The sequence below is a fragment of the Barbus barbus genome (genome assembly GCF_936440315.1).
Source record: "Barbus barbus genome assembly, chromosome: 7".
In the NCBI taxonomy this organism is placed as follows: Eukaryota; Metazoa; Chordata; class Actinopteri; order Cypriniformes; family Cyprinidae; genus Barbus; species Barbus barbus.
Genome location: NC_136735.1, coordinates 34,051,653 through 34,066,932, shown reverse-complemented (window position 1 = coordinate 34,066,932; position 15,280 = coordinate 34,051,653). Strand labels below are relative to the sequence as shown.

Below are 15,280 nucleotides of genomic sequence, written 5' to 3'. Positions count from 1 at the left end.
TATACAGTATATGTGTGTGTACGGTGTATATATAAATGCACACCCATGCATTTATTTATATATGATATAGATTTTTTGAATATAAATATATACATAATAAATATACCGAATAAAAAAATATGTTTTGTTATCTTCCCCAAAGTAAAAAAATAAAATAAAATTGGATTGCGTTATTTTCCTTTGACACTTGATGGCGATGTGGTTGTGTTTCGTTTACCGTCGAAGAAGAATATGAGCTCTCTGATTGGCTGAAAGGCAGAACTGCAGGAAGCGTGCAGTGCCCCAGAGTAATGTTTACACTCTATATGTGACATGAAGCAATGAACTTAGTTATTTTCTACAATGTCCGAATTGGATGATTATTTAGAAGGAAAGATAACTTTCGAGGAGTTTGAAAGGCGGAGAGAGGAAAGAAAAGCAAAGGATAAGGTGATAATATTCCGCTTTTATTCTAGCATCTATATGAATGTATGTACAGTGCATATATACTGCGTGTCCACTAAGCAGTTATGTGATTTGGACATGCTCCATGGTGTTGTTGAGGTACTATGGAGCAGTATGTGACTCATGTTGTGTTTCTGGAGCAGAAGGGAGATGATGATGATGAAGATGATGATGATGATGAAGCTGCTGATCAGTCCACTTCAAAACCAAGTGCTACAGAAACATGGAACCCCCAAACAGGTGGATATATCACATGCATACTATAGGTGAAAGGGATAGAAATTAATAATGAGGTATTTTTATAACCTCACAGTTTTACAATGGACCAGTTAACTACAGAACCCCTATGTTGAGACTTAAGAACTAGTGATCAGCTTACTTATTGGATTCAAATTAGACTAATCTAACTTTTTTTGTGACTGACTTAAAGGTATGACCAGTTCTGAAGAAGTAATAATAATAGATGACTAACTCGTAAGTCTAGACTAAGCAGTTTATGCAATCGGATCAATATGAACTAAACAAAACACATTAATATAACCTCAAAATTAGACATTCATTTAATTAATGAAATATGAGATCATTTTGCAACCAAAAATCTAATTTATAAATTTCAAAATAATATGCATGCTGCCGATTGCAATAGATACTTAGCCTTATTTTCAAACTGAATAAATATGATATAGATTATCATATGTTTATCTTTAATAACACAGTTGTGAACCGGTGTGCAGAGGAATAAGAGATTTATGTGGCTCTTTGACGCTTAAACGTATGGTAGAATTCATAGAGAACAAAATATAACTCTAACTTATATAACTATAACAACCTAAACATCATTCTCAGAATATCGTGCATGTTAAATCAGTGTTAAATTGGACATTTTATAAATTACACTGCCATTTAAAAGTTTGGGGTAAACAGTAATATTCTGAAATATTATTACAATTTTAAATAACTGTTTACTAATTTAATGTGTTTTCAAGTGTAATTTTTCCTGTGATGCAAAGCTGAATTTTCAGCATCATTACTTCAATGTCACACAATATGCTGATTTGCTGCTCAAGAAACTTTTCATATTAATAAAACTGTTAAAACAAATATTTTTGTGGAAGCTGTGATACATTTTTCAGGATTTTTTGATAAGCAGGAGAATTTTTTTTTTGTTGTAACATTATAAATGTCTTTACCCTCACTTTTGATCAATTTAATGCATTCTTATAGAATAAAAATATTAATTTACAAAAAAAAAAAAATCTTATGAACCTCAAACACAATACTGTGTTTTTTGATCCCAGGATTTATTGGTCGACTGACAGCTGATAGATCAGATTTTAGTTTCATATTCTTTCTTGTATGGCGAACACATCAAGAGCATTTGAATGAGGCAGGTGGGAATCAATATTCGGCGTCACACAACATCACATCACAAGTATTTTGTGTGATCTCTGACAGAGACGACAGAAGGAGTCAGTCCATCTGTTCAGAAAGCTTTTGCCTCCATGATCGGAGAGGGAATGGAGGAGTGTGTGGAGGAGGATGAAGATAATGAAGATGGAAAGATGGAGTGGAAAGACATTGGAGAGGAGGATGAAGACGACGACGACGACGGTGATGAGGATGATGATGAAGAAGAAGAAGAGGACAATGACGACAATGAAGTCACACCCGGAGATGTGTTTGCCTTAGAAATGGAGCTGAACCGTGAGAATAAGAAGATGATGAAGGTTGGTAGATTGCCCTGCTAGGTCAGCAATAATAATCAATAACAATAAAATAAAAAAAATATAAAAAAAACGGATGATCTAATTATACATTTTGATCTAGTAACATATACAAAAATTAGTCATTTATTTTTTATGTATGTTTTTTGCTACATTTATATACACTTGATGCATATAATTAGTATTCTGTAATGATTAGTTATGATTTTATAAGATTAATTCATTTATTTTTATCTGATTAATCCTTTTGTTTTTGTAAATAAGTTTTATTGTTATTTGAAATATATTTAAAAAATGCTGAATTGAGTTAAATAGTTTAAATGTGTATTTTCTTGTAATAAAAATAATAAAATATTTGACAAAAAAGTAATCTAATATTATATATTAAAATTAGTTAAATTAATTTATTCATTATATTTTGCTAAATAAAGTCAGGAAATACTCTAGTAATCTAGGAAGTACCTACAGGTCTCAATAACCTCTGTTATTGATCATGATAATTTTGAAGCATTGCTCAAATGTTCACTTTATTTCTAAGCACACTAGATTGTTTATTTTTTTTAGGAGAGACGTCACCGCAGTAAGTTACCGCGGGCTCTCAGAGGACTCATGGGAGAGGCTAACATCCGCTACGCTAGAGGAGACAAGGAGGATGCCATCCTGATGTGCATGGAGATCATTCGCCAAGGTGAGTTTTGTTGTTTTAGTTATTTGGTGCAATAACAAAAGTTGACCTGGGTCACTCGAACAAAAAGAGACACAGTGTTTTAATTGTAGTGATTTCTGCACATTAATCAGTGTCATAGAATAAACCCTCATCTCTCTCAGCTCCTGTGGCATACGAGCCGTTCTCCACGCTGGCTATGATCCATGAGGATCAGGGGGACATGGAGAAAGCGCTTCAGTTCGGACTGATCGCTGCTCATCTGAACCCCAGTGACTGTGAGGAGTGGGTCAAACTGGCAGACATGTCCCTGGAGCAGGACAACGTCAAGCAAGCCATCATCTGCTACACTAAAGGTCTGTATACATATCTACTAGGGCTGCCCCTTAATAGTCGACTAACCGTTAGTCGACCAGACGAGGCTTAGTTGACCAATATGTTGGTCAATCCACATTGGCGAAGTCATGCAATCCGTGACGCGGATAGATCGTTAACAGCTGGTCTTTGTGGTAATATAGGTAGTAGGCTACATCAAGCAGGACATCCAAACGCTCACCTATCATTTATGAACCTCAAATATGTAAGTAGCAGCAACTTTACATGGCCAAAATGTAGAGGAATGTGTGTGAAACTCCGTGCCTTACAGACATAAAAAAATTTATCTATAGAGAGTGAAATGTCTACTTTCAATTGAACCAATTCAAATGGAATACAAATATTCTTAGATTATGTAATTCAGATGAAAAATGCATACAGGTGCATCCACTACTGGGGAGATGACGAGTCAGTGTCATCAACTTCATCTCTTGAACCGAGAAGGCAGAAGCACTAATTTATCAATAAGTTATTAAAATGTTTATGAAGCCTCATTACTGTTTTCCATGACACATTCATAATCATTACTTCTGCTGGTGTGCAAGCTTCGTGCGAGCCCTTATTAGGCTACGTAGGCAATTAAAGGCTCATTATTATGATTTAAATGGTTTATTAATAAACGTGTGATTAGTCAACTAATGCTTCAAATGAATGACTACTAGTCGACCAGAAAAATCTTTAGTTGAGGGCCTAATAACTACACTACCATTCAAAGGTGTTGAATCTCTTCTGCTCACCAAGGCTGCATTTATTTGCTTACAAATTCAGTAAAATGTAATATTGTGAACAATTATTACAGTAATTGCATTATTAGAGTAAATGTAATTTATTCTTTATTCCTGTGATCAAACCTGAATTTTCAGCGTCATTACTCTAGTTTTCAGTGTCACATGATCCTTCAGAAATCAGTCTAATATGATCATTTGCTCTAGAAACATTTCTTCTTATTGTTGAAAACAGCTGTGCTGCTCGTGTTTTTGGAAACCGTGATACATTTTCAAAAGAACATAAATTATTTGAAAGTTCCTTGCTAAATAAAAGCATTAGATTCTTAAAAAAAAAAAAAAAATTTACTTTATAGATGAATATAGCTATTTATTACTTTGTATTGATTTATTGTGGCATATAAATTATAATAATTATGGAAATCAAATATATATATATTTTTAAAAAAAAAACAGCATTTATGTTAAATATTTATTTATTTTTCAAATAATGCAAATGCATGTCTTTACTGTCTTTATTGCTCAATTTACCGTCACCTTACTGAATAAAAGTGTAGTAATTTATAAAAATAAAAATAAGTGTCTTACTGACCCCACACTTTTGAATGGTAGTATGTGTATTTATATAAACATTATTAATAATTAAACTGTAGAATATTAATATATGTCTGTCTGTCTAATCTCTCTCTTCTTCACATCACTTAGAAATGGTTTCTTAAAATAATTGGTTTGGGTGTAAAAATATACAGTGAGATGTAGTGTATCGCTGTTGACTAACGGGCCATCACATGACTCTAATTCAGCAGATGTTAAAGTACTGAGATGCCTTTGTGAAATGTGTCTAGCACAAATGTGTTTAAAGGACATGACTGCTACTGTTTTGTTCCCAGCGATTAAATACGACCCCAGTAATGTTCAGTACCTGTGGGAGCGCTCGAGCCTTTATGAGCAGGTCGGAGAGCACAAGCAGGCCATGGACGGGTATCGCCGCATCCTCAGCCTGCTGCCACCCTCCGATGGAGAACAGTTCATGCAGCTCTCACGAGACATGGCTAAGTAAGATGCTCCCATCTTTTCTTAGTCAAGGTTTTTTGCACCATAATTTAGTTTCATGATATTCCACCCTTTCGCTTACCCTTAAAAATCAACTATTTTTGCTACTGTACCTTTAAGGCTTCACATGTAAGTGGCCTCTGCTATTATCTATATTGTTGTTTATATGTTGACTTGTTAATGAGCTCATGGTTGTGCCATTAATGCCATGACATGTTCTGAAAGCCATAAAGTACATATCTCTGCTTGTATAATTTGTAACCGCAGAACTGTGCATGTGTTTATTTCAGGAGTTACTATGAGAGCAATGAGTTGCTGTCTGCTATAGGAGTCATGGAGGAAGCTCTGGAGAGACATCCTGAACTGGTCTCACATGAGTGTGTCAACATGGCTGCTGAACTCTTCATAGCCAATCACCAACATGATAAAGCTCTGGAGGTGAGGTCAGAAAAGACTGGCAGGCTTTTCAGTGGCAAATACTGGAAATATAGAGAGCAGAACAGGGTATAGATAAGACATGATGCCATTATGTAACTGTCAGTTAGCTAAAGCTAAAGTTAAATTGGCTTTGTAATTGAGGACAGCTGAAAAAAGACACGTAATGAAAACATGCAGAACTCAGAGTAAGAAGATTATTTATATCCTTTATAGAACTACTAGAAATAATTGTTTTTTTCACAATAAAATTGCTAAAATGTTTACAAAAAAGTAATATATATATTTTAAATCCAATATTATATATTAAAATGAGTCTTTAAACGACTCATATTTTTTTAAAGTTGGGAACTACTGTAGTAATTAAATATAATGAATAAAGAAATATTAATAGTAGAAATAGTAATGAATAAAGAAATATGAAATAAATAAAATTTTATGTCAATGCACACTTGCATAAAAATAATATTCTGTTATTGTTAGTTATGATTTATATTTTACAATTTATATAATTTTAATGCATGGATTTTTATTAATAGTAGTAATTTTATGTGTTAGTTGTAATAATATCATTGTTTATAATGTAAAAAATAAAATATCAATTCTGATTAAAATGATTAAAACAATTAAAATGATTTATTCTGCAATAAAATTAACAAAAAAGTAATGTAATAAAAAAAATAATAATTCATTATTACATTTTGCTTAATAAAGTTGGGAACTGCTCAAGAGGTTCTGAATAAAGAAATACCTTGTTTGTTTGTTTGTTTTTTGCTGTAGCATCTCATGTCGTCATTCACAATTGATGCAAGATCGTTCTAAGTGGCTCACCTTTTTCCCCTCTGTTGTACTCTTTTTAATGTAAATGCTAAAATGTGTGCATCTGTAGGCGCTGGTGAAGTTTTGTGGCATTGTTTTGAAAAGAGAGAAGGAGACAGAGACGCAGACTGAGACGGCTGACCAGACGCCTGCACAAGATACAGAAGGAGAGGAGCAGAAAAAAGACTCTGAAGAGGAAAAAGGTAAAACAAAAATATAAATGTTCTGTCATAATGTGTATTACCACAGATGATGATAATGAAAACAAATAAATGTTTAATAATAATAATAGTATGTTTTTTCTATTCATTGTGTGCTTTATATTATGCAGCCTTTGTAGTGTAGATGTTAGTTTGGCAGGACTAGGCTGATAATAACATTAATCAGAGAAAAGCATTATGATCACATTGATGACATGTTTTTAAATGCATAGGTAAAATTTTAGAGGTGGTGATTCCTGATGATGTTCCAATCGACATCAGAGTGAAGATGATGGTGTGTCTCATCCACCAGAACGTCATCAAACCTCTGGATGTAAGTACATTTACACACATGCACAAGCTCTCATTTGTACAACTGATTTCTGAACAATATTGTTGATTTCTAAACAGTTTTGTATTTAAAAAATCTTTCTCACCTTGTTTAAATACATGTTTTCTACTGAAACACTTGTGAAAACATACCATTTGCAAACCAACACTATTTTAAGCATCGTATTTGTGTTTAGTTTAAGTTGTGTATACTCACAAATAACTGCTTAATGCTGTTTTAACATTCAGAAGGAAACATTGGTAACACTTTACCTTTAAGGTGTCCTTGTTACACATATTACATGTGCTTACTATTATAATAATTACATGCAAGTAACCCTAAGCCAAACCCTAATCCTAACCCTAACCATATAGTAAGTACATGTAGTTAATTATTATTACTCAGTACTTAAATGTATATAATTACACTGTAACAAGGACACCTTAAAATAAAGTGTAACCGAAACTTTTTAACATTTTAACACTTAAAATGAACAAATTGCCTCTTCCAAATGATAGAATAAATGTGACGACCGATGTCTCATCCATATTTGATTTTCTCGCCTGTGACATTTTGTCTTTAGCCCATGCTGACGTCACTGATGGAGCAGAGCCCGGAGGAGCTGGGCGATTTGTATTTGGATGTGGCCGAGGCTTTTATGGAAGAGGGCGAGTATAACTCTGCCCTGCCTCTGCTCTCCGCCCTCGTCTGCTCAGAGAGATACAACCTAGCGGTCGTTTGGCTCCGACATGCAGGTTACATGCTTTATTGCACTAAATAAATTGTTATTATAATAGTTAAATGACTTAAAATGTCATCTTGATTTGCTTGTTTGCAGAGTGTCTAAAGGCGCTTGGTCATTTGGAGGTTGCAGCAAAGAGCTACAGTAAGGTTGTTGAAATGGCTCCACTCCATCTAGATGCGCGTCTGGCCCTCTCCACCCTCCAGCAGCAGTTGGGACGTCCCAACATGGCCCTCAAGGCCCTGGAGCCCATGTATGATGCTGAAACCCTTGCACAGGACTCTTCTGCAGCCCAGCAGGTGTGTGCATGATTTAGTGTTGTGTTTGCAGGTGTAGATACAGGGTTGAGCTTGTGTATGATTATGTGTGTGATGTTTTTCAGGAACTGAAGCTGTTGCTGCATCGCTCGACTCTTCTGCATTCTCAAGGACGCACTGATGATTACATTGATACTGTATTGACCATGCTGTCCATGCTCCTGAAGGTCAGAATCTGACTGTGCTTAATGTCTGATGATGATATAAAGAGAGCAGTTTGTGACTTGTAGCAAGTATAATATGATATATACAAAATAAAATTCCATAACAACAAAGATGTACATAAATCGCAACATAAACAGCACTTTTAGAGTTCATCCCACTCATTGATGTGAGCATAAGTATTGGGACAGTTGAACATAAGGCAGATATAAAAGATTAAAAGCTATTATTTAGTTGCCGATCCCTTGCACACAATCACAGCAGTGAGTCTGTGACCCATAGACATCACCAGACTCTTGGTCTCATCCTTTGAAATACTTTCTCAGCCTTTAATGAAGCCAATTCCAATTGTTGCTTGTTTTGGGGAGTTTCTGCCTTTACTCTCCTCTTCAGCTGGTGAAATTCATGTTCAATTGGATTTAAATCTGGAGATTGACTTGGGCAATCTAAAAAAAAAAGGAATCTATAAATTCCTTGACTGAACTGGCAGGGTGTTTTGGGTCATTGTCCTGATGCAATATGAGGCACTTCCCAATGAATCTGGTGGCATTTTCTTGAATATTGGTAGGCAAGATGGATTGTACCCTTCCAAATTCATTCTGCTACGGTCATCATACATTAAGTCATCAGTAAAGTTGAGAGGGTCTGTTCCAGAGACAGCCATGCACGCCCATGCCATGACACCACCTCCACCATGCTTTACAGATGAGGCTGTATGCTTGGGATCATTTGCAGTTTCTTTTTTTCTCCACATTTTTGCTTTCCCATCACTTAGATAAAGGTTCATCTTTGTCTCATCGGTCCATAAACACAGTTCCAAAACTCTTCTGGCTCACCTTTGTGCTTTTTTGCAAACTCTAATCTTGCCTTTCTATTTTTGGTGCTGGTCAGAGGTTTGCATCTTGCTGTGTAGCATCTGTAATTCTGTGTCAAAGTCTCCTGAGGACAGTAGATTGTCAGAGCATCACCCCAGCTTTCTGGAAGTTGTTGGTGATTTTACAGACATGTCTTTTATGGTTCATTTTCACAGCTTTTATGATTTGTCTGTCATCATGTTGTTTTCTCAGCCGATCAGGTAGTTGTTGGTTGCTGGTGGTTTCCAAACTCTTGATTTCTCCATGCCCTTTGTTTTTGGTATAGCTCTAATTGACTTCCTCTTTTCTTTTAGCATCCAAATTGCTTGCTTTTCTCTCAAAGTCAGCTCCCTCGTCTTCATCCTGGTTTGTGTGTGTCATCATCGAATGCAAGATTCAGAATACAGAAGTAATGGATATAACTGATACGACACATTCCCTGCTTTTAATATCTGAAGAATTAATGCAACAGGACACAGCTGATCACTTAGAAAGACCTGTGAGGCAACTGCTCCAATACTTATGCTCTCATCAGATAGAGGGATGAACTCTAAAAGTGCTGAACTTCTTAGCTGGTAAAACATCTATGTGTTGAAACGGCTAATAATAAAATGAAACATTTTGTAGTTTTGTCTCTTATTCATCTTTTAATCATATTTGTAAATGTCTCGACTCCACAGCCAACAGAGCAATTTTGTCTTTACTCTTCCAATACTTTTGGAGGGCACTGTATATTGTCAGATTCAGTTTAATATAGGCATACCGTATTTCTCATATTTTGTATATGAAAAACTGAAAAAAAGTTGGCACACCTAGGCTCCAAAAATACAAAAAAATGAAAGACTATCGCACATTAAATCTGTTGTTAATAGTCTGCTATTGTATTTTGTCTATACCTGAATAATCATTTTATATCGAACTATATCTGATGAATCGGCCTGTATACAATTGAATCAGTCTTTATCAGTGTGTAATCGATTACCCAGCTAATATTTGTAGTCAACCACTCTTAAAGAGCTAGTAGTTCATTCCTGCTCTCTGACTACCAGGTTTAGGAGACTTGACATTTTTCACGAAATTAATTCTCTTCATCTAAAGTTTGTGATGTGGTTGTGTTTTCTGTTTTGTGAAGGTGGCGATGGTGAGGGCTCAGGTGTGTGTCGTCTCTGACACATCCTCTGGAGTCAAACATCTGAAGCTTATAAAAGTGTCACGCAACAACCTGACCGAGATTGTTGACCAGGATGCAGCGTATCTGGATGTGACGGGTAAAGCACATCAGATTTAACTACAGTAACACTCATTCATTGTGCCATTCACATAATGAATTCTATGATCAATAATATTTACATACTACAATCCAGCAGCAGTCAATTGAAATTAAACCAGCTTTAGAGGGACTAAAACAGAGTTGTTGGTTCTTTAAAGTCAACAAATATTTTAAACTTAAATCTAAATGCAATTACTTGCTAATTCTCTGAAACATCCTACCTTTTCAGCTAAGTATCTCAGTGTCTTTCTCTCTAAGGTAAGACGAGTGTCCTCTCTCGAGACGACTGGTGGAAGCTGTTACAGCGCTGTTTGACCGTTCTGTGTGAGGTGAAGCGCTTCGCTGAGGCCGAGTTATTAGTGGACTCCACTTTAGAGTACTATTCCTTCTACGACGACCGTGTGAAGCGCAAAGAGCTGGAATACCTCGGCCTGTCCGCCGCCTTCCTCGACCACAACTTCCGCAAAGCTTACAACTATATAAGGTCGGCTAAATCTGTCTATATATTCAGCATCCTAAATAAAATCAGCCAAGAAATCAAAACCTGGTTTGTTTATGCAGTATTTTGGCTAATTTTATGTTTACCATGCTTAAAACACAGAATCCTGCAAAAATTTAAAGATGATATTTTTATTCTGTGTTTTTAAAAACTTATAAAAAAATTATGTGCTTGTTTATACAGTATTTGGCTAATTTGACCATAGTCTTATCATGTTTAAAACACAAAATCCTGCATTTTCCACTAATTAAATTTTTTATTTAAATGATTGTTTATTTATTTATTTACATATTTATTGATTTAATTGATTGAATGTGTATTTGTGATTTTGCGTTTTTTTTCTTCTCATTCATTCTTTTTATTTCATGTATATAAATTTAATCAGTTTTTAAAAACAAAATACATACTGTTTAAAATAATCCCACATTTACCACCAAAATAAATACAGTTTTGGTGGAAATGCGGGATTGAGTTTAATGCATAAAACCATGATCAAATTAGCCGAATACTGCATAAACTCACACAAGGGGCAACATATATTTATATAAATCTCAAGATAACCTCAAGTCTAATATCTGAGAAATGGTTCTCCTTGAGGAATATTGGGTTGAAAATCAAGTTTGAGGCTAAAGGTTTCTTTATTTGATTACAAAGTGCTATTTATTTGATTGAGAAGTGGCTTTAAGTGACCATTTGGGCTTCTTTCTCAATAGAGAACTTGTCTTTAAGTACTTTATATATATATATCTGTTGCAGGTTGATGTTAATGGACAATGTGGAACGGACTCAGCTGTGGAACGTGTTTAATCAGGTTACCCTGCACTCTCAGGATGCCAGACATCATCGTTTCTGTCTGCGTCTCATGCTCAAACATCCCGATAACCATGCGCTCTACCTTCTCAATGGACACACCTCGCTGGTTTCTGGGACTTTCAAACATGCACTTGGTATGGCTTAGACATCTGCTATCCCACAATTCCGGTGTTTATTATTAGGTTTCGCACATGACTGTGTCATAGGTAGCTGTATAATTGATTTGTGTTTGAGCATATGACATAACAGGTGGAAACTGTACTATTAAAAATTGTTTAGTATTATTATTATTATTATCTTTTCACTGGTTAGGTCAGTACATGCAAGCGTTCAGAAACCAGCCTGATCATCCTCTTCATAGTATGGTTGTTGGTCTCACGTTCTTCCATATGGCCTGTCAGAAGTTTGTCATGAAAAGGCATCCACTCATTGTGCAGGTACAGTATGATGTGCGTTTTTCTAAACTAGTTACTTTTAGAAGCAAAGTAAGTTAGCTCTATTAGAACATGCTATAAAATTCTATAAATGAAAAAATGTTTTTGTATTAGAAAGATAAAAGGTCAGACTTTATATTAGGTGGCGTTAACTACTAATGTACTTGCATCAAAAATAAGTACAATGTACTTATTGTGGTCATATTGTATTGTAAAACACTTTTGCTGCTTTGAGGTTGGATACGGGTAAGGTTAGGGACAGATTTGGTGGTATGGGTAGGTTTAAGGGTGGGTTAAGGGGTAAGGGATGGGTCAACAGTGTAATTATAAATGCAATTACAGAAATGAATGACAGATGTAATTACATATAGGTACTTTTAAAAATATAAGTACAATGTAAAAACATGTATGTACACAATAAGTACATTGTATCAAATTATTAATTTAAATGTAAGTACATAGTAGTTAAGGCCACTTAATATAAAGTGGGACCTGATAAAATTCTATGTATCATATCATATATATATATATATCATGTCATTAGCATTTATTAGTATTTTTTAAGACATTCTACACTTTCATTTTTTGCTAAATTAACATTTTAAAAGCATTGTATTACAGATTTATTTTAGGTTAAGTTATTAAAATGTATTTATTTATTCAATTATTTTTTTATGTGTATTTTACTGCCCAGACATGTTGCAGTAATTAGAATTCATGGGGCAAAGATGCTTAATTGTCATAAAAAATAATGGCACGATGCAAAAACTCTTAATTGTATGGTTAAAGTATGCTTCATTTTAGCTATGCAAAATTTAGTATGTTTTTATTTCCTTGACGTTTGGAGTTATTTCAATTCATGACTAGTAGTAATAGTAAATAAGTAATTAATAAAAACAGTAATTTTAACCAGAGGTCCCTGTTTAGATAGATGAATGGATTTGTGGGTATGCACATATACCACATATTTTGGTTGTTTGTCAGGGTTTCTCATTCCTGTGGCGCTATGTGGATCTCAGAGGTCATTGTCAAGAGTCTCTGTATAATATCGGTCGGGCTTTACACCAGCTTGGACTCAGTCATTTAGCCATTCACTACTATGAGAAAGCCCTCACCTTCCCCCCACTCAAACTGGAGGTAAGATGCTTTCAGTTTAATATCTGTATGATCCAACATGCATCCATAAATCATCACAGAGACCTCACAAATTCTCTCAACAGAGAGAGACACATTCAAAAGCTCTGTACTGTGTGTGTGTTTATCCACATATTAATAGGCTGTTTTAAATGCTTTGTGAAATCTAAATGATTTCTCTTGTCATTTGAAGGGGATTGATGATGATCAAGTGGACTTGAGAAGAGAGATCGCCTACAACCTATCCCTAATATACCAGTCCAGTGGTAATAAGGAAATGGCCCGCCATGTCATCTATACTTACTGTACTGTCTGAACAGACTAAGGTTTATAGTTGCTTTTATAAATGTAATTTTTTTTTTTCAATAAATTAATTTCTTATATCTTTGTACCAAGTTTGATTTATGTGTTAGTTTTGATGAAGAATGAGTTTTAAATTTTAATAAGTTAACAAAAAATGAAAGAATTTAAAGTACAGTACAAATGTCAGCTTAGTCAAATATTCATGGAGACCCAAAGCACATTTGCAGTTCATTACACGGTGTTGTATTTTATTATAATCTTATAGCCAGAGTTTGAGTGTTTATGTGCATTTAAGTAACGGATATAGGAAAGTTAAGATATGGAAATCCCTAATGTGGAAATTAATTCAGCTCTAAACAGACTTTGTTCATACTTTCTGTAAGTAATTCAGCCTTAGGTTGTCTAACTTTGTAAGGGTAATTATTTTATTACAGTTCTTTACCCAAATGAAAATTAGCTGAAAATGTATTTGTCCTGAGGCCATCCAAGATGTAGATGAGTTTGTTTCTTAATGTTAACAGATTTGGAGAAATTTAGAGATCATCACTTACTCACAATTGGATGCTCTGCAGTGAATGGGTGCCGTCAGAATGAGAGTCCAAACATTTGATAAAAACATCACAGTAATCCACACCACTCCAGTCCATCTATCATGCCTTGTGAAGTGAAAACCTGTGTTTTGGTCAGGAAATTTTCAGCAGATTTTAATTTTTAGATGACCTACTCTATTAATAAGCAAATTAAGCTTTTTTTTCTTCGTCTCCACCCTTGTTCACCCCCCACTGTGAGAAATGAATCAGTTCACCTTATTGAATCGGTTCATTTGGGTGATTCATTACGATGAACCGTGTCCAAGCAAACGGTTCAATGAATCCTTTGAGTCTTCACAAGTGTTTCAACAAGTTGTTTCCACAAGTATTCACACTTTAAGGACTATTTTATTTAACTTCAGCTAAACTCTCAGTCTTCTACGAAAAGATTCGTAATGGCTAAAGACTTTGAACCAGTTCTGTGTGAACAGCCGCCTATTGAATCGTTTAGAACGAATCATTCAAAAGAACCGGTTCAGCAGGTTGACTCGTTGGCGAATCGAACATCACAACAGTGTGAGTGAACGCCTCCCTCTCGTGAGCTCGCGGATGCTCAAAACAAAAGCAGACGCAAAGACCGTGGAATTAATCCAAGACAAATGCCAAGCAACATTCACCAGGACGCATCTCTTGAGCGTTCAGATGAAGCTGTACACCCGGCCACGCGTGTGTTTTTGTTTTCAGTGGCATTGAGCGGATCCGGGGCTCTTTGTAAATGAATAAGAGATGAACGCGGCTGGACGCTGCGCAGTAGATATCATCTGGGCTGGGCTCGGAGAGGTTCGGTCGCGCTAAGACGGATGGTTTAGGAGGAAGGAGCGCGCTGGACCCTCACAGAGGCCCTCGGCTGCGCACATCAGCTGTTCCGAGCATCCCCGTCTGTTTATCATCGCCTTTATTTGACGGTAAGTGACAGTGTTTACCTGTATATGCATTTAATTTGGATGAGTTGCTGAATTAGTAAATGCATTCATTCTGTAGTAATATATACTGGCATTGCAATCTGCACATTATTGTTGGCTATTTATTCTTATGAAAAATAAATAAATTCCAAACTACGTGATTTCAATATTAAATGTATTACTTAAACATTTTGTTCAATATGCACCACTTTAAAGGTCTAGAATTGCATGTCAGATAATCGGTCCCTTAAATGCCACAGGTTCTGGCTTTCTCTTGTGTTTATCCTTTAACCCAACTAGCCTGTAAGACACCCAGAACCTGTAGCGTTTAAGGGCCAAATTCTGACATTCAGTTCAAGGTGCATTTAAAGTCTGTTTTCCTGGTGCATCAAAATACACTCATTATTATGCATTTGCCACAAAAAGACTGCCAAGATTTATTGTGTTTATGCTTGAACTAGCCTACTACCTGGTTGTTTTTTATGCACTT

At 35.3% G+C, this 15,280-nt stretch overlaps 1 protein-coding gene across 1 annotated transcript; it reads left to right on the top strand.

Moving 5' to 3' along the window:
* The first annotated feature begins 257 nt into the window (after nucleotides 1-257).
* On the top strand, nucleotides 258-13,389 carry LOC306872565 (general transcription factor 3C polypeptide 3-like). The gene is made up of 18 exons (XM_079421172.1): nucleotides 258-429; nucleotides 588-684; nucleotides 1,900-2,171; nucleotides 2,733-2,856; nucleotides 2,997-3,188; nucleotides 4,823-4,988; nucleotides 5,276-5,423; nucleotides 6,310-6,442; nucleotides 6,673-6,773; nucleotides 7,354-7,525; nucleotides 7,609-7,811; nucleotides 7,895-7,996; nucleotides 9,978-10,113; nucleotides 10,374-10,599; nucleotides 11,371-11,561; nucleotides 11,740-11,864; nucleotides 12,846-12,998; nucleotides 13,189-13,389. The coding sequence occupies exons 1-18, from the start codon at nucleotides 343-345 to the stop codon at nucleotides 13,309-13,311; spliced, it is 2,751 nt and encodes a 916-aa protein (XP_079277298.1). The 5' UTR covers nucleotides 258-342; the 3' UTR covers nucleotides 13,312-13,389.
* The last annotated feature ends 1,891 nt before the right edge of the window (nucleotides 13,390-15,280 follow it).